This window comes from Leptinotarsa decemlineata, unplaced genomic scaffold (assembly GCF_025532065.1).
Source record: "Leptinotarsa decemlineata unplaced genomic scaffold, Ldec_3_MD MMD2_tig00000882_RagTag_RagTag, whole genome shotgun sequence".
Taxonomy (NCBI): Eukaryota; Metazoa; Arthropoda; class Insecta; order Coleoptera; family Chrysomelidae; genus Leptinotarsa; species Leptinotarsa decemlineata.
In genome coordinates this window covers 20,561,919-20,576,899 of record NW_027412556.1, presented here as the reverse complement: position 1 = coordinate 20,576,899, position 14,981 = coordinate 20,561,919, and the positions used below count along the sequence as shown (strand labels likewise).

Below are 14,981 nucleotides of genomic sequence, written 5' to 3'. Positions count from 1 at the left end.
CACTGACCGTCGGAAGCGATTCATTTTCTGTTTTTTACTGCAGTCTTCCACTGCAGGTGAACCAGATAAAATCATGACCTTCTTAAACTAAGCATCCGTTATCCAACATTCAACTGGCAATCAGTAGTGATTAGCTGAGCACCTTTGGATTCAATGGTTCGTAAAGGATATTCCTGAGAAAATGAAGGCGATGTCGTTTTTCCCTACAAAGATACCATCTACGAAAATAGATGACTCAATCTACGAAAATATAAAATTAACGGTGCACTAGGCGATCAGTTGCAAAGTCAAGCTTCAACATCGACCATCAAACGAGATTCGTTCTCTGGTTTTGACCACGAAACGGAGTGATTCAAGGGGAATTTTTATATGTTAAGTTCATTATTTGGTATGAATGTATAGTGATTAATATATCAACATTGTTCATTGTTACGGTTCCCGTAAGATGTCCATCAAGTGACAAACATCAAACTTAACAAGAAGTTTACACTATTTTTTTTGACACATATCATATGCAAATGATTGATATATTTCAATATCATGATGGACATATTCACAAAGATGAAACAATTAATTTTTAATGAACAGATCTGTCGACTGATCGACAGTATCATTTGACTAGAAAAAACTACTGAATAAATGCAGAAACCGGTGTTGAGTTACAGCAGATCTCCAAGGAAATCTCAAATGTCCCTGACAGTAAGATATATTCGATGAAAGTTTTCCCGATGAATTTTTGCTGAAATATACTGGATAGAAACAAAAAGGAACTTCCAAAATATTGTTTCCATAAATCTCAACTGAAATGATTCGGATATAAAAAACAATTTATTTCTACTCGAACTCTTCCCCATATAGACCGATCGGAAGTATTCATTCATTTCAGTTTGGGTGGAAATTAGTAGCAAATATCTTGACTGAGGAGCTTCAAGAGTTGCTACATACAAATTAAAGACAGTTTTTATTTCAGAAAACCAGAATATTATGTACGGTATTTTCGAACGCGAGTCGGAGGCAAAGGTGACAAAATCGCGGACGAGAAAGCTGTTTTTTCACCCATGGTGCGTATACAATTTTTTCTCAATGAATCACATATTGAAAATTCAACTGTCCCCACGTATTTCAAGTTGTCATAGACAGTCTGATTAACATTTTGTCGCTAGATTACCAGGAGGGAACGAGGCACTTTTGTCTCACAGATAGGAGACACAAAGCTAACTTTTCATCACACGGTGAGAAAATAGTTATTTTTCACGGTGAAAGAATTAAACGTGTACGCATCAATAGAGATGCAGATATGTCAAGTTTTTTGACAGTTGTACAAAAAATGAGTTTCTGACTGAGTGACCACCTCGATAGGATACCCAACTGATTCAAACAATTGTAACCGAAAAATTGTAATTGAAATTATTTCCTATTTACTATTTAGCAATAATCTACGAGTTGATAGTAATGGTTCATCAGGAATGTCCCACCGAATTAGTAATGGGGGTAAAGTAATCAATAACTGGCACTAAATCAATTCGATCATTTCACCGAAGAATATTGTATATCCAAACACGAAATTTAATTTTTTCAATCAAGCCGTTATCTATCAACTATGGAGAAATGCATGAGTTGATTCCATCTAACAGAATGTGAATTATCAAGTCCCTTCTGATTTTACTTTCCTTCACAATCTCATGTCGAAGTCAACTTAATTCTATTTGTATGAGTCAAATTCAACCAACCCAGATACTAATGGTACATAATGAAGTGACAGCAACATCCCTTGTTCAACAAAAAACATTTCTGAAGTTTCTCATCCCGTATACAAATTGAATATGAACTTCCCAACTTCGGTTTGGCGATATCACAGTACCATTCGATTCTGATGTTAAGAACGAAGTTACATCACGCGAAGTATTAGGAACACTCTGTCAAATAGACTAATCAGTAAGTTTTGGTATTTTTCACGTGTTATTATATACCTACTTATTTCATATGAAAAGCAAACTGAGAATTTTAATTAAAATGATAATAATTATAATCTATCCAAACAACCCATGGACGAGTTGAAGCTTCTTCAGGAACATAGTGAAACTGGAGAGACAGGCACTTTACTTCTATGAATAAATCAGGATGAGGCATTGCAAAAGATTGAATATAAAAACACTGTTGCTGATGTTTTCAATACCTTGGTGAAGCGTAGTCGCGTGATGAGAATACCGTTTCCTATTACAAAGTGCAGAGCACCTGAGACTATTATGCTTTTGTAGTCGTCACATTCAAAATATGAGGTCCGAATTCATATCCATCAATGTGAAGCGGCCCCACGAGTGCTTTATCATCATCTTTTGTACTTACGATATCTCCGGATGACGGTGTTTCACGTATGTGACACGAAATAGTTCAAAAACAGGTGAAACGAACACAATAATTATATTCATCAATCAGATTACACAAACTCTACTAAACTAAACTGATTTTTTTGATTGAAAAAGTTGTTGGTGGAGTGACTTTGTGAACATTTTTTTCTGTGTGTCGTTGTCATTGCGGTTTATTCTTCGAAAAATAATGTTTACCTATGTACATAATAATCAGTTTTATCCTTATCTACACTGGAAACGATTTGAACTTAACAAACTTCATTTTCGAAATTTCACGATATATTTCGCTTTCTCATTAGCTTTTTTTTGTATTGAATAGGTTAGGACCGCAACCCGCGAGGATTTATAGTCACTCACACCTATTAACACTCGACCAAATAAACCCAGCTTTCTAACGAAGCCGATTAGTTTGTATGGCGAGTGGTCTTTTAGGTCAGATGGTATGAGTACAGTTCTTCCAAACTCTAAAAACCTGATTTGGTCCCCAGCTTGGCAGGCACAAAATATGTGCTCTGCTATTTCATCAGTTTCCGACAGTCTGAGTCTCTGCATATGATGATTCAAATAACAGTGGCCTTCAACAGGGCCTGTTAGACATCGTAGTATCAAGCTTGGAAGGATGAATAAACGCCTTGTATTGAGCCAATCCTGGAAGATTCTACCAGAAGTCTATAAATCTTCTTGCCATCCAGGTGTTCAGTTTTTGTCCGGCAAAGCCTAAAGCGATGCGAATGACAGGTTCTAGTTTGATGAAGCTGATTGCAGCACCCTCCTTTGCAAGGGAGTCAGCAGCCTCATTGCCTTCCCGGACAGTATGGCCAGGAATCCAGACCAGAGACAATCTGTTAAGTCTTCCTATCGTGGAGAGTCTTTTTGGCAATTTGCTACCAATTTAAACGTTGCTCGGTAGGAGCCTAGAGCTTCCAACACCGCTTAACTGTCCGAGAATATTTTTATTGACTTGTGTATGAGGTTGGATTCTTCCAGTCTCTCCGTATACAATTCATTAGCGTAAATTTTCGTTTGAAATACATTCGCATAGTAAATAGCATACTTAAAACAAATTCCTCACTTTAACTTTTATATACCCCACGTAATCACCAGTATGAACTACCAATTCAGGTACTTTCTCAATAATAATGGCCTAGACCATCCACTCAACTATAACTCACATCAGGTACATCATCAATTATGATTACCTAGAGACAGAGCATATTATATCAATTCTACATTGATAAGACTATCATATGAAGGAAACAAGTTCAGCAATGGTGATCTATTTGAATCCAGTTGGTCATTCAGTACACTATTTGAATTTTTGAGTTGACTATTTTTATTGCTTCCAAATGATTTACCTAAATTTTCAATGTGTGAGACTTCGAAATCTTCGTCGAAGATATAATAATTTTCTTCTGAAAGATGATTTGAATTTTCTTATTTACATAGCTCATATGATATTCCTGGATGCGATGTTCTGCCAGATTGACCGATATATACCTTCAACTATTCAATTCATATACCCCTGATTTCTTGAATTTAAATTTCTCATCTTTCCCAACGTATTACCAACGTATTTTTCCCAAAATTTCATATTGTAAGAGACAGAATTTGAAATTGAGAAACTTTTTCGAAAGCATTATTTAATGATACTTGTTTGACGAACTCTACATTCCTCAACTATTGTTTGAGCCACACAATTGTTGCCTTTCAAACACGAAATTCAATTCTCCATTTGCACATGATTTCTGATGATAAAATATAAACACGCTATTTGAAGCTAGTTCAATAGTTCATCACAGTAAAGTTTCGTTATAATGGAAAGTGTATATCGATTCAACATAAAGTTTCGAACTTGCCTTGAAAACATTCAATATATTTTTCTTCATTTTGAGAAACGAAAACAATTCACCTCTTATTGAGTACAATAAATCTGCTGAATTTGATGAAAAAACAATAACAAAGATTTAAATAACTTTGATAATGAAATTACCCAATAGTTAATGAATGAAAACCAGAACCATCATCAAGAAGCTAATAATTGAAGTATTGTGTTTGGAAGGTGAAACCTCCACAGAATAAAATCAATTCAAAACAAGCACTACTTCCAAACAACATAATTGCGACACTTTCCACGGTGTGTGTTTTACCAACCAAATTGGCGTTTTCAGAAATCAATGATTTCTTTGGTACAATTTTGCCAAAAATTTTGTCCAGAGAGTTCCCAATAATTCATAATAGAGCGATTCTTATGAAAGTTTGAAATAGAAAATCAGTCACTTTTCAAATTTGACATATATACACATTTTCAAAAGCATCCACGAGTCTAGTGTCAGGTACCACGTCCTAACTCATCTTATGACTGTGCTACAAGGCGATATGAGTGACACTAGCATTTTGTGGTCTCCGAAATCAAATAGGTTCCGTGTTCTTCCAAAAGAGTTTCAATAGCTAATTTACTCTGACTGATTCAATTTTCATCAAAGTTCGCACAGCCCATTCCATGTGTATGCAACTTTTTCTTCTACGTAATTTTTTGGTTACCAAACATATGTTGGAATGAACAAGCAGTTTTGAAGGCTACTCTCATATTCAACTTTCTGAACAAGCGATTCAATCCGTTAATGTATCTCAGTTGATAAAATAATGAACTGTGATTGAGTGTCATTCCAAAAAGTCGGAAATTTACGAAGTTTCTCACTGAATATTCGTTTCCTAGTCGTCAAGCTATCTACTATATTTAAAGGATATCCATTGCTTCCAGCTTTGCCTTAATCATTTTCCCAATATCATGTCTTCCTTCACTCGATAGGAACGAAACAAATTTATGAACAAAGAAGTTCAGTATCGCCATTTTCTATTGTGAACAATGAGCTTTCAGAGATATATCCACTGGTTTTCTTTTTAAAAACATCGATTTTCAGACCCTTGTTATTTCTAAACACCAAAACATCCAAGAATTATAAGTCCTATTCATTTTAATTCCATATATAAACTTAATATTTTTCACAGTCATATTTTTCTGATCCCAAAATCGCACATATGTCATTTAGATATCAGATTCTAGTCCATTGAAAGTATGCTAACCCTTCTTTTGCTTTCATTTTAGATCTGCTCCTAAACATATTAGCTATAGAGACGGATATGGATTTTCCATTACGGTGTCTCCGTCCTGTCTATAGAAACAAATGTCGAACTGAAAGCATGCATATTTTCGTTGGCTCTATGAGGTTTTCGATGGCTTCGCCACTGAGAGCATTGACCATCAGAAGATTCCTTCAATATCAAAAAGTTTTTGGTATACTTGAAGAATTACTTAAAAACAGCAAGATTACTTCAAAAGATACCAAAGTCTCTCCATTTTGCATTTTCAAATCCTTGATTTTCTTCATAAATACATGTGAATCAACGACAGTCTTACTCGGTTGTGAGGATAATACTCGTAGAGTTTCAGAACAGTTTGGTTATTTAATTGGGTAACCAAATGTTTTGGAACTCTGAAATTGACTCTGACTGAAATTGAAATTTATCAGTTTGAAGGTGATTGACAATGTTTCATGATGAATTTCACTAGTTCGGACTTCAATTGTCTACTATATAAAATGATTTGAAATTCATGAAACAACTAAAGAAGAATAATTAAAAATGAATAGCTGAAAATAACAATTATATTAAGCAAAATAAACCTGAAATGAAATAATAGTGAAATAAACTACAAGTAAAAATAGAACAATTGAATAAATAAAAACAAAATAAAAATGAAGGAATGAAGGAGAATTTGAAGAGAAAATTCACCGATTTCGGTTTTTGGACAATTAAATGTATTCATGAGATCATATTATTCAGAGAAAATGTTACATCTCATCATTTTTTGAAATTTCTCACGGAAGTGGCCGCCATTAATTTATAATACACGTGTATTCTAGATGAGTCATTACCTACCTGCTGTCAAACACGTAATGATTAGTTCTAAATGGACGGAGTAAAAAACTTTATTTATACGGTATCCATGGGCTAGCATCGCGATAGCTCAAGAGGTATATCACATTGTTATGATAAATCATCTTAGTTACATCGGGTTTTCCACAAGGATCACTGTTGTTTAATTTTTTCATTAACTATCTGATTCGTTGCTTTCACTAATGTGAAGTATTGGTATTTGCATTAAAAATAATTAAAATATAGTTTGAACAAATCAAAAACATCGAACTGAAAAGTTAAAAATATTTTTTTTAATAAGCTCAAAACAATGACGAACGAAAAATACTAGTATTATTGTGAAAAAAATATGGCACAAAGCGCTTTTTTCATAATAATACTAGTATTTTTCGTTTGTTATTGTTTTGAGCTCATTTAAAGACATTTTTCTTAACTTTTTAGTTCGATGTTCTTTAAAAGCGTGATTTTAATTTTTTCAAACTATATTTATTCACCTATATTTTATTTCACTGTGATTCCATTTCATGGTTTTTCTGATTAATATATTTGTTATTTTCAGCTATTGTTATTGATTTTTTCGAATCATTTCATTCAATATCAGACGTTGGAAGTCTGAACTAACGAAATTCATCATGAAACATTGTCAATCACCTTCAAACAAATGTACGGACCCAATGTACAGACGCTCATGTACGGACTCATCCTCTCTATATGAAAAACTTTAGACTTGCTTCTGGGTGACAATTGGATTCCGCACACCAAATCGTTTATCTCTTTGGCTACTAAGTCATCTTTAAAAAAACTCCTGACTGAAATCATACCAGACTTCTGGATGATTCAACATTATTCAGACTTCATAGTCTGAATAGATCTGTTCATATGCGCTGATCCACGATGGATGGACATTAGACGTTTCTGGTAAAACTATTTTTTTTACAGAGGCCGTGTCGTATTGCGTGCCCCACCCTGTATACTCCCGTCTTACCTGACATTAATAAATTTCGATAAAAAACATAAAAATATTCACCCTGTGACCTCTAAAAGGTAAGCATAGATAAGATAACTGAAATATCGCAATGATTATTGCAAATACGGTTTGCCTCTTTAACATTCACGTTCTAACCATGAATATGTTTGAGTGACGAAAAATAGTTTGGTTTCATTTGAATTGAAGATGTTTCGGTTGATTTTATTCACTACCTTGATGATAGTATGTTCGAACTGCGTAAATATTTTAGTGATAATGCCGTCACCTTTATATAGTCATCAGGCAGCTTTCAGAGGACTTTGGGAAAAACTCGCTTCGAGAGGACACAACATCACGGTGGTCACAACGGAGCCAGAAAATCATGAAAGGTTACCAAATCTCAACAAGATTTCACTACTAGAATCTCGAAACATTTGGAAGAAAGTGTTCAAGGAGGAAACTCGAGAAGAAGTGAGCTTCTGGAAAGTCAATGATATGTTCTATCGCATAGGAGAAGCGGTCACTTCATATCAACTTGCTCAACCTAACATTCAGAACCTCATTCACAAGAAAGATAATCTTCACTTTGATTTGGTCATGGTTGAAGTTTTCTATCCAGAATTTCTGGCTTTCGGGAAAATTTACAATGCGCCTACAATCCTGTTAGCTACGTTAGGATGTACAATAGCAACGTATCAACGTTTTGGTAATCCTGTACATCCCGCTTTGAACCCTGGTCTAAACGTACCATTTGCGGGTTCATTGACTTTCAAAGAACGACTATTCAGTACGTTACACCAGTTGTATCATATGTTATCTGAACATTTTATTGTTCTTCCAAGAAAACAAAAAATCATCGACAAGTATTTCGGAGACGTAGTTAATACCGAAATCAATGATTTACTAAAAAATGTGGATTTGATGTTATTGAATGGGAATCATATTCTTGACAGTCCTAGAGCCCTTGGGCCGAATATCATAAATGTAGGAGGATCGAACCTTCTTCAGCCGTTGAAACCATTGTCAAAGGTAGGAGTTATTGCTCATGATGTGAGATTTTCTTCGAACAGTTTTACAAAAACGAAACACGTGTTTCGCCATACAATTGCTTCTTCGGGCGTGTCTTTACTAACAGGTGGCAGTGCAGGAATTCGATTTTTAATCATGAGAAATCATCGACTTCATGATAATGATAGGCATTACCTTGCACTTACGACTGGCCAAATAGCCTAAAACTGGTCAGCAAGTGCCTTCCAATAATTGAAAATCGATTCCGGCAGTTGTATCGTCAACAGCATATGCAGAAATCCTGCAGTGTCACCGGTTGTGGTATTAGCCAGGGAAGTAGTTGTATTCTGATAGTGTCAGTCATTAACCTTCAGTTAGGATGAGTTGAGACCGGCCTGAATGAATTGTTCTTTTGGATAATTTGATGAACATTGAATAAATATTTCTGTAGTTTTTTCCCAACACCAAATCTTCATTTTTAACACCTCGACACGTGTTTCGATCACCAAGTAAAATCGTGTTCAGAAATTTTTCCTGTCTGGAAAAAATAACACCAAAATAACTGAATAATACTCGTCTTTTCCATATATTTTATCCTTAATATTATCAATAATTCCAATACAATATCACAGCATCCAGTGGTATTTCTGTGTCGTTACTATAGAAACGGTTATATATCTGAAAAAGCAAATGGAATAGTTTCTAATATGTTACCGGCCGGTTAGTATATAAGAAAACTTATGACCAATTTCGTGAAGAGTGCGACAAGAATCACGTAGGTATGTAGATAGAAAAGTAGTTTATCCAAAAACATATATCTTTCTATTCTGCAGTAGGTTTTGAATAACTTTTCGGAAATAAAAATCTCTTTCCTTCTTTTAAATTCATCTAGATCTCATTCCACTTTTAATAGTTTTGAATTATCTCAATCAAATGGAAAAAAAGCCGAGGAACCAATCCACATAACACATTTTTTATTCAGTAGGATAGAGAAGCACTTTCAAGTCTGATTAAAATGTTCATCATTAGAATATACATTCATACTGGCCGATTATCTTCAGTTGGTTTAAATTAATCGATGTTTCAGATCATTAGTGGAATTCTGAAACTCGCATATCGAATTGTTATAGTCGAAATATTGAACCATTCTGCTTGTTATATTTCCTTATGTTGAAGTAACTTGGAACTATATAACCTACATACCTAGATGTATGCACAATGTATATTTTTGGAAATATTTCATTTATAAAATCAATGGATCCATTAATTTCAATTTATTGTATTACAAAAAGTGTAGAAAACAATGTTCGGCAAGATTATGCTTCCTGTTGTAAAAAGTACTCATTCACATAATGTGGCATACCAGTGCAAAAGTGTTAAAAAATTAACGTAATGATAATTTTCGAAAGGAATTACCTTATTATGCAACTAATAAATGAACCACCAAAAACCATCTCGAAAATGCTTAGTAAATTCTTAAAATTATGTGGCAAGTCACGGTATTTCTATTCTGAACTTTTCACCTGATTCCTTTTTTTTATTGAAATATCAACTACAGATTTGAAGTAACAAGTGTAATGGCTTTCAAAAATATGTTTTCGTCAAATAGTTGTTGCCCCCTCTATGAACGACAATTCCCAAAAGTCAAACTGCGAACCAATGATCAACAATGTATTTCTTTTCAACGTGTGATTCATGGAATGGAAGCTTGGGATAAGATGATCTAAACCATCCACCAAAATGAAAATGTTCTGTTCAGACTGTGAATGTATGCTATTATGTCAAACACAGATTCTGCTGTTCGAATTACTGATAATTCGAAACTCAGGAAACATAGGAAATTGAAATATTCCGTGAGGAATCATAACATGATGTTCATGTTATATTTTCATTAACAAAATGTGGTTCAATAATTGTTTGCCACATATTCAGTAGACGTGGTCGTTGCGCATGGTATTTATATTTCTAGGGTGGATTCTCAGAAAAACAGTACCGAATGTATTGCCCATTCGAACCAATGGTACCTTGGCTTTAAAAAAACGATTAGATTTATGAATAACAATTCTGTCATACATGTTAGTTCACCTACCTTAACAAGTATCAGAGTGTGCCATGTACGGACCTCAATTTCATGGGCCATTCGTAATTACCGTGACTCAAAGCTACTGCTTCGTTCCCTCCTGTCCATAACATATGCCTCATCACTCACAAGCGATTTTGGTGAAATTGGGGACACGCGAGTGAATCGTTGTATTCATGATACGTGCTACTATATGGGTGTCTGCAATACGCTGTGTAATGCCCGTTATGAGTAATCCCACTATTATTTGAAAATGAATATAGATTATAACAACGAAGAGCCACAGTGTCCGCTACATAATTGCTCATATCTAATCCATCTGAAGAAAAGTCAATGGAAACATTCAATTCGCTTCTGAATCTTCCCGTTGGAGGTGATCTCGTCAAATGAATTACTGAAATACAGAAAAAATTATAGATTGATAGGGACTTTGTACATTTTTTTCTTTCCTTGCACCTCGAATACATTGGTTTTTCTCCATCCAGAGATTCCTCCCTTGTGAAGGAATCCAAGCAATGTGACAAACTCAATTGGCCAGAAAGGATCGAAGTTTACTGATGAGTGTCCACACTGTGCGCACTTTATAGTGGATTTTATTAGACCAACTGAATTGTCTACAATCTCAGAGTTGTTCATATTCAAATATTTCAGCCAGGACTGCTTTTCCGCGGTCGCTCAACTTTTCGTCAATCCCCGTTGAAATTGAGGTTTCTCAGTAATTTTTTTGAGGTCCAGATGTAAACCTTCTGAAAGATATTGAAGTAATTCAGGGGCATCTTGATGGGCGAAACCCATGAATCGAAGGGCAAATCTTTGAATCTGACTTTCAAAGTAGACTGTGTGATTCATTTTATCAGATGAATTTCATGACAACAATTCCTTGATAACTTCTGCGAACACTTTGAATGAAACATCATATAGAAATATTAGTATTGATATCTTTTATGTATGTATCCTTCTTTAAATGTTCCAGCAACCATCTTGTGTTTCATAAACATTTGATAACACTGTTCATGAAACAGGTGTTTCCAATATTTTCAACCCATTAAACCCAAGAGTTCTGACTGAAGAATGTATCACTGTTCTATTGTTGTAACTGTTGATACTACGTTTGCCACTACTATCTTCTTCTGAGTAAACATGGATACGATGATTCACCCCTTCACTGGATCGGTGGGATAAAGGATTCGAAGCAAAACTGCTCCAAACTGAATTGGATATCAGTTGTTTTGGGAACTGTGAGGACTTAGCCAGAGGACTAAACGCAGCCTTATTTGGAGTTTCCACTTCCTCTTCTGTCAAAGCTTGGCCGGTTTGTTGTGAGTCTTCACCACATTGCACAACTTCAGTTCTTGCACTATCTGTACATATTCGTTGCGTTGCGTAAAAACAATGAGAATTGAATAGCATCATCGGTGAAAGATATTTGTGATAGATAATGCTCGATTGGGGATGAGGATTGGATAGGATTAGCTGTACCATCATAGGTAGATGCTGATACATTTTTTTCATGGAAAACATTGATAATTCACTAAGTGTATTCGATTGAGGAATTGTACCTAAACATGAAGCAGCATTTCCTATTTGAATCAGAATGCAAATTTTTGAATCAAGAACGAAGTAGCTCTTGGGTCATTCGTTTATTTGAATATCCTAATGCCGATTCTATCAATGAACTCCAATGCTTGGGGGCCCAAGGTATTAAATGTTTCGAATACTACTGCATACAAAATTGAATCATCTCCCAAATAAATGTATTTTCGTTATTTTGGCAAATTCGCTGATGAAGTTGCTGCACCGCTGGATACAGAAGTCGAAGAAACGTGACAAGTATCAGGTGAAAGTACACAGGTGAAATCCCAAATCCTCTCCACCAAGGAATGAGAGACATGTCATCTGGTCGTTTCCCATCATCGCTGCAAGTGCCTGTGGGTTTTAAGTTGGAAGGCATATTTGCCGAACCAAAGGCACGTTTGATGACATCATTTACAGCTTAATGACGGAAAATACGCACGGCGCTATATCTACAACTGATATCGTCGGGTGTCTACTTCCACTACACATTTGCATTTGTGTTGAACAGAAATATTGGAACCCAGTCGATGGCCTACAGTGAGTCTAAAAAATGTATTTCCTAATAATATACCAAGGGAGGAGAACTGGTATACAACCCAGCGCCATCATGTTTTGACGACACTGCTTTTATACGTGCCTTATCTATAGGAGATTCAACCAAGTCTGATAAATTATTTAGGGCATTTTTTTTCTGGTGATGGATACTTCCTGATCAGTTCGTGAGATTCATTGTTGTTCGGCGTCCCTAAAATTGTTATCCGATGGAAAGGAGGGTGGTAGAATTGAATCTCTATCATATTGATCACATTATAACTTGAAGTGAGGAAGGCAGGTAGTAAAATATCAGTGATTGTACGAATGCCTAAACTTCCATAAGTTACAGGAAGATTAGCCTGATGCCATGCATTGCTCTCCAATTGATCATTTAATGAGAGTCGAAGAGTGTTACGAATTTTTTCATAAAACTTGATCATCTCATCTCATCTCAAAGCTACTCCATCTCATGAGATGATGAGCTTTGGTAGTCAAACAGTTCCTGAGAAGATGGACAGGTACTTGTCTTGGATTAGATCATCATTTCTATCAAAAGTTTGGAATATAGTTCTTGTAAGATCAAAACAATGAAAGGTTATCGAAACCCCGGCACGAGTTTCGTAATATAATAGTTTCCTCAATCAGAAACGAAGAGTCTTCTTTCCCCATTCCATTTTTTTTGAAATCATGATACAGAAAACTTTCCAAAATTGAAATGTTTCAATAACTCTTGTTTAGTCCATATCACACTGCCACTGTTAATTACAAATGAAATCTCAAGTTTTTCTCATTGAAGAAATAACATTTTCAAAAACAATTTTGATTAGCTAATCGAAGGTTAACTAACCGTCGATCACATTCCACGTGAAGTTAGTCACGATGAAGTTTCAACAATACAAAACGAATGTTTCACTATTTTGTCATCCAATAAAGGAATATCTTTGAACAACTCACAGTAATCTGAAGACAAAGTAGTTATATCGAAATGTTAACAATATATAACGTGGTTTCCATTATCTTATCAGTGACTATAATAATATTGACTAATTTTCTTTCATTTATTGAAACATTTTTTTTTATTCCATTTACTGTTTTGTAAAAACACAAAATTTTGTATTTTTGTTACCCCTGGCTTTTGTGAGAAATTCACGTTTTTTTTTCTCCAAATAAACACCACTCACGACACTTTGACGGTATTGGCGAGACACCGGTGTAGCCTTACGCTCCGGGGAAACGTTACGTTACGTTACGGGGAATGAGAAGTGTCGAATTTATTGAAACTATTCCCATCCTCAGAATCGGACACTATCTCTATCCAGACTCTGCAGACTCTATTCAGATCTGTGAAGAGGGTTGTTCTGATTATTGTCCTTGGTGGAATGAACTCGTTTTACTCTCAAATCTCAAGATCATGCCTGCTTGCCGCATTAAGGCAGAACTACCAAGTCTCATAATATATTTTCTGTCATATTTCTCATTCAATGTCTCCATGTTTCATGCTGTGAGTACCTTTTCATACATGAGGTCTGATATACTTGACATTTGTTTACGAATCATCTCACCGCCTAGGACAATCTCGCTGATCTAGTAGTACCACCATCCTGTTCCAGATGCTGACAAGACAGTTCTCACACACATCTTCGAAGCTTCGCATCCAGAGTCAATCAGATTTCATTCCTATATTTTTATATATTTTTATATTTTTTTTTGATTTTCAAGTTTGTAACAATAATATTCCAGTCACTTTAGCATAAAAAAGAGGTTGACCTCGAAATGAGACGTAAATATTTGTATATACCTTCATCAAAGCGTTCTAAAAGCTGTCTCAAAAGTCTTATATGATCTCGTGTCTGTACCGGAAGTTATAAGAGGTCAAACGTAAAAAAAAACAGTTTTTCGTGGTTATCTCAGTTTCTATTGCTCCAATGATGATAACAAGCCTTATAAAAACTGTAGAGCATAAATTTTAGGTTAAATTTTATGCGTTCAATCGTTTTTGAGATGAAGGGCGGTAAACGCACAGCGTGCGTACTGTAATCCAAGGTCAATCGTGAATATCTGTGAATATTACCTTCAATTTTGACCAATTTGTATTATTCAACACTTGAAATATATCATTAAAGTACGCACCATACACATAGATAGCAACATTACGTTTGGAGCCTTCTACAACGACACACCGACTCATACGATATACGAATTTGCTGTTGGTGTTGATCCGGGGTATGCAATTGACGAAACACCTAATCACCCCATTTACCTACCTATTGCACGTAGAGACGAAATAAACAATATCACGCTACGAGTGCTCGACCAACATTCTAGGCTCATTGATTTCCGAAACGAAGAAATAATAATTCGTTTGGAATTGAAGCGGAAGTATGGTGCTGACTATATATAAAAATAATACACCTCCATACCCCAAGTCAGTCTTCACCAAGACCTTCACTAGTCGACAACTATTGACAACGGAAAATAAATTGTTTCTGAACACTTGTTTTCCAATCAAGTG

General features: G+C 35.2%; 2 protein-coding genes across 3 annotated transcripts in view; one reads left to right on the top strand and one right to left on the bottom strand.

The window, feature by feature from the left end:
- Positions 1 to 14,981, bottom strand: part of NPFR (Neuropeptide F receptor) — a 543,873-nt gene that overhangs the window by 59,719 nt on the left and 469,173 nt on the right. The gene's annotated exons all lie outside the window — the stretch shown is intronic.
- The window catches only part of LOC111510953 (UDP-glucosyltransferase 2), a 34,128-nt gene continuing 26,536 nt past the window's right edge, over positions 7,390 to 14,981 (top strand). The window contains exon 1 of the mRNA XM_074175201.1: positions 7,390 to 8,301. Coding sequence (XP_074031302.1) covers positions 7,480 to 8,301 — 822 coding nt within the window. The 5' untranslated portion in view covers positions 7,390 to 7,479. The remainder of the gene's footprint in view (positions 8,302 to 14,981) is intronic.